This window comes from Rhodnius prolixus, unplaced genomic scaffold, assembly GCF_049639745.1.
Source record: "Rhodnius prolixus isolate KJV_2025 unplaced genomic scaffold, Rpr scaffold_9, whole genome shotgun sequence".
Taxonomy (NCBI): Eukaryota; Metazoa; Arthropoda; class Insecta; order Hemiptera; family Reduviidae; genus Rhodnius; species Rhodnius prolixus.
This window is the reverse complement of record NW_027411604.1, coordinates 26,305,507-26,319,519: the sequence shown is the minus strand read 5'-3', so window position 1 is coordinate 26,319,519 and position 14,013 is coordinate 26,305,507. Positions and strand designations below refer to the sequence as shown.

Genomic DNA, 14,013 nt, shown 5'->3' with positions numbered 1-14,013 from the left:
ACTTCCAGCACTGTTTCGAACAATGGGAAATTCGCATGGAGCGTTGTAGGGATAGGGGAGGGGTGTATATTGAAGGCGATAATAACTAAATATGTATAAATTTAAAATAAAATGTTCCATAGAAATAGTCTCGTTATTTAATAGCCACACCTCGTATTTGTTCTTTATAACTGAACTCATACCTCAGTAATTTAACAATTTATTCTGTATTTAACAATTAAGTAGTAGAAAATGGCAATAAATAGATAAAATGTGCCCAGATGATTTAATTATTTACTTTAATTTGACAGCAATTTGGCTACCCGTTTTGCATAAAAAATAAATAGGAAATGAGCATTTTTTAATATGACTGAAAAAAAATTAGAGTTGTACTATGTTTTAAATTCGTATTGCGATGTAACCAGATTACAAATTGAAGTAAACTGATTTCACCATTACTAAGTGCGGTGCTCTAAAAACTTGTTTAAAAGAAACTGTCTGTTCTAGGAGTGGTTAAATAGCATATTTCACAATCAATGTGAAATAAAGCTTAAATTTCCAATTGCGGTTTGAAATTAATGTTCCTTTTCGTGGGAAAACCGCAATTCATCCATCGGACTATGACGCATTTTCTTTTTTTTTAGGTGTGCAAGATTTGCTCTAATTGATTTGAAATTGGCTCTACCTATTTTCTTAAAACTTCGAAACCATTATTCATTCTTCTAATGTGTATTACTTTTGTTTATTATTTTAGTTTTTATTTTGTTCGATTTTATTTAGTGATTCTTAAAAGATTAAGCTCCTCTCCCCAAAAGTCTGAATTCAGTTTTATGATTTGTTTCATTGTGGGTATTAAATGCACAGCAATTAAAATTTTTTTGTAATAACCAGAAATATTATTGAGTGGATTTGGGGATAAAATAAAATGTTATTAATGCTTCTATAAAAGCAGTTTAAATGTTATTGCATTTATAAATGTTTAACCAATGATTGTTCAAAGCAAATCAGATTTAACTTTTTCTTTTTTTGTTAGGAACGCTTAAGTTATTAACATTGAATTCACCTGTCATAGCATGCGTTTTTGTTTTTGTTTCTAACCAGTTCTGGGTTTTCATCAACAATCAATTAATGATTAATGATTAATCAATTTGTTGTAGAGATTTCAAAAAAAAGTATGTGTGGTAAGACAGATAAAACCAACTATAATATTCAGCTCTTTGGACCCAACCACATTTTCATCTGAGTTATAGTTCTACTCCCACTACATCTCTTTCTACAAGAAAATACCATTTATTTAAGTTATAAAATGTCATAGTTATCCTGTGAAATGTGCTAATGAAATCTTTCGCGAGAACAATGAAATGCCACATCATTAAATATGTATAGAATTATAAATATATTAATAAAGCATTAGAATAGTTGACAACATCCGGGCAATTGTTAAGATGTGCACATCTAACTATGAATAGAAATAATTGTTTTTAAGATATGCTTTTAAAATTCACCGGCAATGAGTCATTCAGGTTTATGACGTAACGGACACATACTATACATTTGACATTTTATTAGGGCCGACAAAAAAAAAATCCACCTGTTGTAGTGAGCAGAACTGCTTCAGTAGTATTTTATTTTGTTATAACAGAATAAATAGATATAATTTAAAAAAAGTGAAATATAAATTGAACTTTGACAAAAATAAATGAATAAAATTGTGCCAAGTATAAAGCAAAATATTATTTCCTCAAATGGGATTTCTTAAAAATCCGCTCTAAAATAGTTTTAATAATGGTTACGTCACAAAAATTCTTAGCATTCCTCACTGTAACCAGTTACTTTAAAAATAAATGTGGGCCTTGAAACTAAAAGAAAAAAAATCTAATGCTTTGAATAATGCCTCATTAATAATTTCTGTAGAGATACTAACATCAGTCAACTTTAATTTTCTGAATTATATTAAATTGGTACGTAAATAAAAAATTATTGAAACAAAAAGTTTGTTTATTATAAATTTTCTTACCCAAAAGTTAAAATAAAATTGTAAGCCACTAGATTCGCACTTCACAATGACAAACTGACGCACACTAATCGAAAACGCATAACAAACACGCAAACGCGCACGAATTATACTAACTACTTCACCTTTACCATAGAAAATCCGCGGTTGAACTGACTATGAAGAAACTAAAAGGCAGCGAATTTACATCGTTGTCAATTCTATGGCCAGCCAACAGAGAGGTAGGGAGAATTGTAGCCTATAAAACATTATAAATGGCAACGTCGCCTTCATAAAAGGGGGACGTCTAGAAAACGGGATTATAAAAGAGGAATGCTGGCTTTCTAAATGCTTGGGTGTTTTTTAAAAAGCTTTCCATCTTTAAAATTTTCCTGTCTCTTCATTTATTGCCTGAATAATTAAATATGTTTTTAAAAAAATAAGAACAGTTTTACTTAGAACAAAACCAGCTATTTACCTCTTTTCTTTAAGGGATCCGTTTCATAACTTTTTTTTTTTAAACTACGTAATTTTTTGAAAATGAATATGATGTAATTGTAACATCTTGTGGAATACAATTAACTTGTCGCCCCACTTTGACCGATTCAAAAAAGTATCATTCACTGTCATACCCACTATTGAAATCTCTATTAATGAAATTTACAAGCTCCTCTTTGCAAGAATTTCACCCGCTACTACGACAATTTAATAATATAAGTTCTTAGTAATATTGTAAATTAATAATAATAACCGCAATTCGATCAATGAAACTTAAAAGTTGTGAAAAGATTTTATATACAAAAATGCTCGACAACCGTTCCAACATTGGTGATCGCTGATACGTATACATTAGCTAGTAACAGGTATAGGTGGACCACTAACCTACTGGCATACATTCAATTCAATGAATACATTTAAAAGAGTCCAACAGTTTTAACAATTACTAGAAAATCAGATAGAGGATGTTGTACACTTCTTACCTTCCTAGAATATCTTTTGGAACATATATGTCTTCATGAACTACTTTGTAAATAAAATTCCTGTAAATATTTCTCTTTATAAGTAAAATGTAATTCTTTATGTGCAAAAGAAAATGTATTTGCAGATAATTTAAGTTATAATGTTAAGCGTTCAAATTTTCACTGTGTCCATTTCTCGACTTCTTTAGTTCCACATATTAAAAAAATAAAAGCATGAAAACTATCTAAAATTTAACAAGAACACTAAGAGAAAGTTAAAAAAAAAGAGCTATGCTCTTGACTTCGTTCCTAACCATATCTAAACTAGAGGATAGTTCAGAACTCTCTAATTTTTAACACTCCTATATTAATTATGCCAGTCTAAGAAAAATCTTTGCTACATTCAAGAAATGGCTAACAACTAGATCCATTAAGTGTGTAAACACGCCTCCGCAAGCCAGGAAAGAGAAAATTCTATTAGGATTCGGTAGGCATATTTGTTGACCAAGAACTGTAGGAGTAGCCTACTCAGAATAAATTCCACTACACATTTAATTATTAAAAATACCAAATAATAAATTGTTAATTTGATTTCTTATCAGAGAAAGTTGTTGAAACCTTCCCATAAAATTGACAATTAAAATTAGATTTCGCCAATAAAAAAAAAGTGCGTTTCAAAGATAAATTACTATATATCAATGTAATTTATGATTTATTATTAATAGAAATTTAATCAACTTTCAAAATTTTATATAAAAGGCAACTTCCAAGAATTTTGAAATCAAAGAGTTGTTGGTTAAAAATACAATTATAAATTACAGCAATATTTCACTCAAACAATTAAAGAGAGATCCTTTTTAATTAAAGCGATTGTTCAGAACTTGTTTTATTAATTAAAAAGCACTTAATTAAACTGAATGTACTGCTGTTTTATTAGCGTCAGTAAGTAACCAATCATATGGGTATTTTGTAAAATAACGGGTTCGTTTACATGCTTACCGTTAACTTCTATAATTAGTTATGTCCCAATAATGAATATTATTTCTTAATTATCGCATGAAATAATAACACTCATTAAGTTGGAAAGTGTGGTTAAAATAATTCAGTGGTTTATTCTGTCGTCACGCTTAATGTTTGGTTCCTTATTGTCACAAAATGTAATATGGGTTATGTTGAAAAAGAAAATAACAAGTTAGGAAGTCAAATTACAATATTAAATTAGATGTTCGAGTATATTATACACTTTCACACTTTTTATTAAAACAATTATGAATTATAATAGCATGAGGCACAATTTCGGACTAATTAAACCTTTAAACAAATCTACTTATTTATCTAACACTTGGAAAAGAATAATTTCTATTGTAGTAAGAAGCAGATGTCTACTGTACAACAATCGCAGGACTTTATTTTATCACAATTTAATGATATTTTCTTAATTTTTGGGCGAAAAATTGATAAAAACTATAAAATTTATTCATTATTCAGTTAAGCGGCATTCCCCAAAACTCCCTCAAGGAGCATTTTTCTGAAAAACTATTTCATATTGAGCGTTATAGATCTACTTGAGTGTAATGATCACACCCAGTTTTAAAGAAATTCAAAGGGCCAAATTTTAAGAAACTGAATTTGTCCTAAAACTTATATAAAATCGGGAGCCATGTTTGTTACCAAATCGAAGTATCAAATTAGAACTTTCTAGACTTTTTCGCCTTTTGGTCTGTGATTTTCAGCCACCATTGTTATTTGTTCATTCAACTGGCTGAACTACTGTGGAAATTACTCAGGTTCTCTGATGGTATCTTGGAAAGGTTCCTAGGCCAGGCATACTTCCGCCTCATCCCGCTTTCCTCTTGATTACCTGGACTAGGACTGCAATCCAGGCAGTCTCACATTGCCTTAAATTATCTTTATAAGGATTGATGGCATTAATTAATTAATTTCCAGGAATTATTACCGCTTCACTTATAATCTAGTCATGCAAATAGCTCTGTCTGAAAGACTGTCGCCAGTTTTCAAAGATTTGCAAAATATATAGTAATTCGGATTAGCGCTGAATTCCTTAGTTAATTCTCTTCTTTAGACAAGGAGCCATCCGAGAACCAGAATCATTACCTTAAGTTAATTATTTATTGATAACTGTCAATCATTAATTTTTATTTTATAGCTTAAAGAGATCAAGTTACCTAAACTGTTTTGTAGACATATTCTCAGAAAAAAAAAAACTTTAAGTAATTGGGTTTTATCCTAAAATGAAGGAATAGTTTCAAAATATAAAAGGAAAAAGTAATGCTTTATTTCTCAACCATCCCCCTCGAAATGGGTGTACCACTGCTGTCAGTTCATTTTGTTTAATTATAAAATTGTAGAAATACAGCAATACTCACCAGGCACTGGCTCTCCATTGAACTTCATTTCAACATGATGGCTTAAATTTTCATGAGGTACAAAAGAGGCAAGAAATCGTTGATTGCCAAGATTTCTAACAAAGCTTGTAACATGTCCACCATTTACTAAAATTTCTAAATTACCACTTCCAGCTGTAGATCCATCAACTGGAAATTATTATTACAGTTATAGACATTTAGGAAGACAAACATAAAAAATTCATAAATAAAATTAAAATTGCTTACTTTCGAATTCTACAGGCTGTCCAACAACTCCATTAGGCATTTTACCAACCTTGATCGCTTGCGTATTGTAGGCGTGACTCCTACAATAAATTCAGAATTACAAGATTTTAATTATCTTTTTTTTAAACTAAAGTTACTTAATCAATTATCTGCTAAAAGATAGAAATTAACACAAACGAAATAGAATAGCTACCTGAAAGGTGAACCTTGTACGCGTTGCTCTTTTATTTTTATATCAATAACATGTTCACCAATTTCAGCCGCTGTAAAATAAATATTTACATGCTGTCCGTTGCTTCTAGACATTTTCACTGGTACTGGGGCCTTTGATGGTGCTGTTGAAGATAAACAAAATTAATTGAGTTCATAAGGCATAGTTACTTATTATTACATTATACGCGGCTTATCAAATAATTCGTAGAAAGAGTTTAATAAATGTTCTCATAAATTTTGTTGCAGGTTTAAAAGTTACTTGTTGTGGTTTTGAAATCGTGCAAATAGATAGTTGATTGTACAAGGAGTCTAACATCTCCATAAAAACCCTATCAATCTTAAACAAAACTTTTCATTCGAAACTTAACAGGAGAAGCTCGCTGTTTCATTTAAAAATCCCTGAAGCGCACGCTAGGGCTGGTCGTAACATCATACTTGTTCATTTGGAGAGATTCCTAACGATCAGATATTTACGAAGCAAATGTAACATATGCTTTCTAGGAAGAAAAAATAAATTGTTTCCAAAACTTACATTTCATGATGCCACCATACATTTTAGAGATTTGCCAAATTAGTCAGTCAATAGTTACCAGGTAGATGAATAATTGTAAAGAGGGCCTTCAACTAAAAGGAAATGATTGCTTCTTACACTCTTAGAAATTCTTTCCTAAATAGAATAGAAACAATGAGGGATTTTGGAGTGCACATGGAGCAAGAACTTCAATACAAAGAGCAAGTTGATGAAGACTTGTAAAGTGTATGTTCAGGCACTGCAGGTATATCAAGCATCCTAACGACTTGAAATACTCGTATTACTGTCTTGTCAGGACCAAACGCGAGTACGCCACCATTAGAAATGAATTTTGATTTTATTTTGAAATTTGATATCCGTACACAGCAGGAGAATGAAAGTGGCTCGAGACGATGCAAAAGAAAGACAGTGCAATGACAGACCAGATTCCCCTGAGATCGATTAAGCACTGAAGTTTAAGCTGTTTTTTTATTTAAGAAATCTGATCTATTTTGTGATTCCGACTTCCATCTGAAAGTCCCGCAATGTTCAACATTTCTCAAGCGCAGATTCAGTAAACAGAAAAGTGTTTGACACGTGATGTAGAAGCTGGAACAAGAAAATGCTAAAAAGTAAATAAAAAACTTGTATGTTGTAATTAATTATGATGGTACAGTTTCTCTTTTTAAAAAACTGGTTATAGACTCGATTTATCTGATTGCAAGACTACAATTATGTAGGATTTGTTGCTGTTAACAAATATAAATCAATAATCACCAAAACATTTATTGCCCAATACTAAGAGGCTACCATTTGTAATTTATTAAATCTGTAACTAAGTCCAAATGAGAATATTTATTATCAGTTAAAATAACCTCTCTACAAATTTATGAATTCCCTCGGACATAGTATTCTGCATTAAGAAAACACTCACGAGTAACTGTCACCACAATCTGACTAAGTGGTGCATCAGTGTCCAGCACTAACGTGGATGTTCTATTCAATGGCAACAGCTGTAGAGCTTTACCAAACACTTTAATACCTGTAATTGTTCATCAATCATTACTTTATTATTTATTAATGTCATAACTTTAATAGGAAATATAAGCAATTAAAAAGTTCTAACCTTCCGGAAAATGATTATCCTTATCCCAAGAGTTTCTTCTTTTATTAATACTTGAAGACAAAACTAAAAAATAAGAAAATATTAATTCAATAAGGTCATTCTTCCAGTAATTACATAGCGAAATAGAAGGTTTTAGTTATACTACAGTAGTGCCAAATAAAATATAAATTTAAAGAAGATTTTCTATACTTTCATATTTCTAAAATTCCTAATGGCTAATATTATTTAATTTCGATTTTTTTTAGGAACTTCACTTAATATTTAAAGTAGGCATATTTAAGGAGAGCTGAATCAAAAATCTAAATATTCTCAATTTTCAGAACGAAATTCTAAGCATTGATAATCCAGACAATAATTTTATGAAATTTACATAAAGAAATTTATATTTGTAGTAATTTTTTGTGAAACTAGTAAAAACGTTTTGTTTACGTTTGATTAATTAAGTGTTAACTTTGTAATTGAAGTTTAAACAACAGGCGGTTTAATTTGATAGGCCCAAATAAAGAACTAATTGTCAGAAACATAAGGTATAATGTCTCTATGCGCAATAAACACATTAGGTGATAAGTTTTGAGCACTGAAAATAATTCAAAACCTGTATTTCTTTATTTTATTTAGTATTGTTCCAACTCTAAAAAGTTAGTTGAGATGCTACTAAAAGCTTAAAGTAAAACAAAAACTAAATAAATACCTCTAACATTAGTAGATGTATCGACTATATTGTTAACATAATTAGAATTATGGAACTGAGCTGGACTATGTCCTGGACTATGCATTGGACTTGGTGACTTCCTTAAGCCAGGTGAATGTAACGGCGAGTGAATTTTCAAAAGACCATTGGTAGTTGTCGCAGTCGTTTCATGATGAACAGGGATGGAAATTGGTGACATAACTCTACTCTGATGATGGTAAGTACTCTGATGAGTAGTAGTCGTGGAATAACCATTGACTTGATGATGGCCTCCTAAAGAACGGAACAAACATAAAATATGTTATGCAACTGAGATCGTTTAAGCTAATTAAATTCAACAAATTTTAGTTAACTTCTGAAAGTTTTCACCATGCCCAACTCCATTTTTTTAGAAATTTCAAAAATATTTTAGAATAGAAAATTCGTGTTTAGTAATTTTTACTTATCGTAATCACCACTTATCTAAGTACGAATACTAATTGAAGTAATAAAACTATCTAGTACAAACAATGGAATAGTTGTAGAAGAGTTGATTGTCAAAAACAGCATTAAAAAGTGTAATGTTTGACAATTTTTCCCTCTTTTCCTTGGCAGAAGTATTCATCGTATACAAATACATATAATGGCAAATATTTAAAAAAAGCTTGTCATTTTCGAATAGAGATTGGCAATATTGCAACACTAATGGGCATCGCTGAGCTCTCTTTGGAACCAATATTGTTCTAAATATAAACTAGCTGATGTCCTCTATAGCAAGAAAACATCTAAGAGTAAACATCTAAACTTAGAGTCGATGCGCCACAAAAAATATTACAATTCTTTATTATTTTAGACTCTATTCGTCCAATCATTAATAAATAAAAGAAAAGAAAAACAATATACATCACCTGTAGGACTAGCAAGAGGACTAGCTCGATAGATTGGACTATGCATTGGACTAGGACTGTGTGACATTATAGGCGATGTGAAGTTTCGATTAATTGGTGATCCTACGCGAGCGAATGAAGAATGTGAAGATTTAAATGAATCTGAAAAACAAAAAAATTAAAATAACAGAGATATTTGACCAACTAACATGGATTCACTTACATACAAATTACAAATTGATGAACTTATCGTTTTGATATTATTCATTCAATTTAGAAACTAATTAAGCAAAAATCAAATAAAATAAAGGGAGTTGTAGCTTCAATAAAGCACTGTACGAAAAAATGTGCACTTTAAACAGGACAGGAAATGTGGTTAGATCCGCAGGTCCTAGTGAAGTTAAGTCATGATAATGGATGAAGGTACGAAACCGATCAGGGATACAAGAAATAAGCGTGGTATGAAGGATAAAATCAAAGATAGAAAGATTGGACTTAAATTGTAGCGTCGGAACTCTGTATAAGCACATAATCTGGCGCAATTAGGATAGATGGCGTTTAATTTAAATAATGAGAATTAAGAAGAGATGAAGCCATCCGCTACGCAAAGCTTAAATGGACTCGTACATCCTCCCCAGTAGGATCAGTGTGTAGTTTTTTGTGAAATGCATATGGGCAAGTAAGCATGTTCGTCTGTAGATTCGCTAAACAAAAGCAGTTGCTCACCTAAACAATCTCTATTTGCATCCCCACGTAAAATCTGGCCAGCTACAAATCTTTTATAACTATGAGTATGTAATCTGTATTCTTAGACTTTCCTCATTAGCAAAAACGAAGTCTAGCACTTAGGAGTTCAAAATTACTTATTTAACTCCTTAGTGAGTTTTTGTGTTCCTCTGACTTTTGGCGTCTCAAACACATCTAACGTAGGATCCGTCTGAAATGCTTCAAAATTTTGTAACACCTCAGATTCATTTGTCAGGCTGAGAGATGGACATATTTACATGAAGACTGTTAACGTTTCGTATGCGTTCTGTTCATATAAAAAAGAAATTGTACATAAAACAGTTTTTATTTAGCAGTTTACTTCATGATTTAGCCTTGAAGATAGCGCTCGTCTTTCCGATAATCGATTGAAATTTCACCTATTTCACTTATTGAAGGATTGGTCGATTACCCAATATATAACTTTCTATTAACCATAATTGTGTTGTTCTTGAGGATTGGTTCTAGAGTTTAGTTTTCTAATAACTAAGTAGATGTTTAATTCCCTACTCTCAGAGTTTTGGACATTCGTTTTTCAGACAAGCAAATTTATTTACAGCTTCTTTAAGCATTCATCATTTAATGAAAAAGATTACCTTGGAAATTAGTGCTGTTTGAAGACTTGTAAGATGAATCTAAACAAATATTATTGGTTTAGATGGTAATAATACAATAACTATTTTCTATTCCAAAATAACATTATTCTACTTACTATGTCTTTCAGCCCTTATTTGTTCCCTTGTTCCCACCCTTAGTGGAAACGGACTTCCTGCAAATAAATTGGTAATGACATTCAAATAATAAAGTATACTTTGTTTCATTTACTGCTATAATATTTTTTACCTTTTACTTGAGTTCCATTGAAGTAAACGTATATCCTATATTTTCCTGGTTTGTGCGTATGAAGAGATATAGCATAAGTAGAATCTGACATCTTTTGTATTGTGTGCGGCATAGACTGCCTATCTCTCACTATATCAACAGTTATCTCACCCAGACCGCCAGTTCCAGACGCATCGAGTGTGAAGTTGTGTATACTTTCAGGTATGGCAGGAGAATCTATACCGATAAGCTAAAGAAAAGAGAAAAGCACTAGTTTTATTCTCTTCCAGCAAAAAAATTAAATAATTAAAAATATCCGGTAGGAAAGCTGTAAAAGGGTTGATCGTCAAAAATGCACGAAAAAGAGTAACGTTGGAAAACTCCCAATTTAACAATTTTTTTCTCTTTCTATAAATGATAAAATTCCCAAATTTTCTTTATAATATTGGGCAAATCCTCCTTTATAACTAATTTTTTCAAACAACCCAGAACTAATAGATTTCGAAAAAAAAAATTACCAAAAATGGGCTAAAACGGCATTTTCAGAAAATGTTCTTTGTTCTTCTTCTTAATACCAGTATTAGGGATAATAGTTATTGTGATGTAGGAGGTTAAATTTTAGAGGTTTTGCAAATCGTTCAAATTTCAAATCTTTATATCTCTTTTCGTATTAATCAGATTTCAATGATTCCCTTACCCAATTTTAGAGAAAAGTGTGCTCTATAAATGGTGTAAATAGCAATGTTTTAGTGATAATAGTTATTGTGATATAGATTGTTAAATTTTGGAGGTTTTGCAAGTCGTACAAATTTCAAACCTTTATATCTCTTTTCACATTGATCAAATTTCAATGATTACTTTACCCAATTGTATCTTAACTGGTATAAATAGCAAAGACAGCGTTAGCTATGCCTTTTGTATTTTGTAAAACATTAGTGTACAAGTTCTTAAATAAAAGTATATTATTATTATTATTTTTATTACCTTTTATTATTATTATTATTATCATCTATATTATTATTATTATTACCTTTTATTATTATCATTATTATTATTATTACCTATTATTATGAACGCTTGACTAATTCATTAAGTGGATTTGTGAATGAACTTAAACAGACGATTTTTATTTAAAAAAATACATAAATAAAATTATTGAAGTATGTTGAATTTTTAAAAAAAATGTTTTTGACTTTCTTAGCCTCGTAATTACTTTTATTTTTTATTGTTTTGATTTTTAACTTGTGATTAACAGTTTGATTATTATAAATTAATAGATATTACAAGTTAAATGGTGTGCTACTTAAACAATTGTTTTGTATTTGAAAATAGCCAGCGTAAGGGTTTGTGACAGATAATAAATTCTAAAAAATATTATTAAAAAGTTAATACTGTAAAATTACTCAAATGATATCAATGAAGTATTAATGAAAACTTGCTGATTTGTGTACCTTTTAGAGTTTACTCAACTTTTTAAACTGTAAGTTTTGATAAATAATAATATTTAAAATAATAAATAAATATCAACCTTGATTCCATTTGGATCAAACACAAAGCATGTATAAGGTTGATCGTTGATTGGATTTCCAGAATGTTTCACTTGAATATTCCATTCGCCTGGTTCGTCTGGCTGGAAGGTTGCCGAATACACACCGCCTTTTTGGCTGACTGGACAATCTAAAAGCCTGCCAGTAGGCGATACTGCTATCACTTCTACATGGCCCGCACCCGAGCCACTTGTATTGGAATTCACCTGAAAATGTAAAATAATATGTAATTTCTGTCTTCAAAGCTTGTTCGAACTACTCGAAAACTCCCCTAACGAGAGAAAATTTGTCACTCTTTCAATCTCCCTCGCTTCTGCCATTTCATCATCTCTTAAAGTCGAAAATCAGATTCCGATGACCTACGAGTGGAAGCTTCAATTAAAATGTATACTATAACTATAAAAATCGTGCATTTTAATTTAACAAATTTTTTTTGGTCTTTAAATAATATCAAGGACTGTTTAAAAAGTGTAAAAGAAAATTCCTTCTTCGTCAGAGCCCTTTACTCACCAGATCAACAAAAGTTTAAGCTGTACCTTAACCTTATTCATCAACCAATTTAGTATTAGTGAATTTTTTCTCTTCCTTATGAATAGTTTTCTTGCTATACAGAGTTATCCTAAACCGGGATCACTTCGTTTTATGCATTCATTTACATTCTGTTTATTAGTACGCACATTTTTTTCTCGCTCTTAACGTGATCTCTTTTTTCTCTCTAGTGATTTTTTTTTTATCATTTTTGGCTACTTATAAGAAGTATAAATTGGAAAAATGTATTAATTTAGTTTGTAAGAGATATACTCGTTCACCTTCTTCAAGAAGAAGCCTCAGACATTCCGGCTGATTTTTGCTAATTAATTTTGTACTGTTTTATTGTTTGCTAAATGCATGCATTTTCGTATAGCTCAATAAATGGCTTATTTATTTAATGATAAGAAGGAATAGTTCGAAATAAAAAAAATCTTCAGAAGAGCGGAGCATTTACTTCCAGCTGACTTTTCTAAACTTCCAGTTGCAAATTTGTCTACCGCCTCAAGGTTACCATTTTTACAATATTCCTGATTGTTCCGAAAATTAACTTTACCGAAAATCGTGACACTTGTAAGATAAGGCATCCTGGCTTTTCAGGAAAACTTGTAATAATCAAATATGGTAAAAAAAAGAGAGATACGTTCTTCTACTCTGCGTTAGTTATTAATATTTGCGCAATTGTGAAACGCGAAAGATATTATTTAAAGTGCGGTATCTGGATGACATATTTCGACTGACGCGTCTTTTGGCGACAACTTTACAGAACCTATTTTTTCGGCTTAAGCGATGACGAAATAAGAGAGAGACAAGTTCTACCAATAGCTCTTGCTTTGCAACTTTCAAGATGCTCTTTATTCTCTTAGGATGTAGAACATAAAAAAGCAAGAGGATTTGTAAAGGCATTCAAGTCAGGATGACATTAGAGGGAATAAGGCGGATCATGCCTTGGCGAAAGACACCGTCAATGCTCGGATATCAGAGCCATATTTAGCGTCACACATCAAGTCTACTCCAATGAAATAACTAATTCTCTTTGGCAATATAAATATAATAATCTAAACTGACCAGAGAACAATTTTATTCAACAATAAAACCCTCTATTCCATTAAATCTTGAAATACCACTTTAAATGTAAACAGGTTCTTTTACACCATCGCAGTGAATTTAAAACAACTGTCCTTCAAGAGTCAATTATTCCATATTGAATTTATCTTAATAAACAGTGTACGTATTGTGGATCAAGACCCGGCAGCTTCAATTGCTCCACTAAAAATTTTAATGTTAAATTCGAAGAAACAGAAACTGTTTTTTCCTTCTTGGTACGCCTCCAAGAAAATTAAAATTTATTCAGCAGAGAAAAGTAAAACAAAATTAACT

The 14,013-nt window shown here is 30.9% G+C and overlaps 1 protein-coding gene across 2 annotated transcripts in view; it reads right to left on the bottom strand.

Moving 5' to 3' along the window:
• Positions 1-14,013, bottom strand: part of jbug (filamin-type immunoglobulin domains fbug) — a 92,759-nt gene that overhangs the window by 31,439 nt on the left and 47,307 nt on the right. For both annotated transcript variants that reach the window (XM_074127728.1, XM_074127729.1), the window contains exons 9-19: positions 12,087-12,311; positions 10,580-10,808; positions 10,449-10,505; positions 10,333-10,371; positions 8,993-9,133; positions 8,106-8,378; positions 7,415-7,477; positions 7,223-7,330; positions 5,758-5,899; positions 5,565-5,644; positions 5,319-5,486 (exon numbers count right to left, since the gene is read on the bottom strand). In XM_074127728.1, the coding sequence (XP_073983829.1) occupies positions 5,319-5,486; positions 5,565-5,644; positions 5,758-5,899; positions 7,223-7,330; positions 7,415-7,477; positions 8,106-8,378; positions 8,993-9,133; positions 10,333-10,371; positions 10,449-10,505; positions 10,580-10,808; positions 12,087-12,311 (1,525 nt within the window). The remainder of the gene's footprint in view (positions 1-5,318; positions 5,487-5,564; positions 5,645-5,757; positions 5,900-7,222; positions 7,331-7,414; positions 7,478-8,105; positions 8,379-8,992; positions 9,134-10,332; positions 10,372-10,448; positions 10,506-10,579; positions 10,809-12,086; positions 12,312-14,013) is intronic.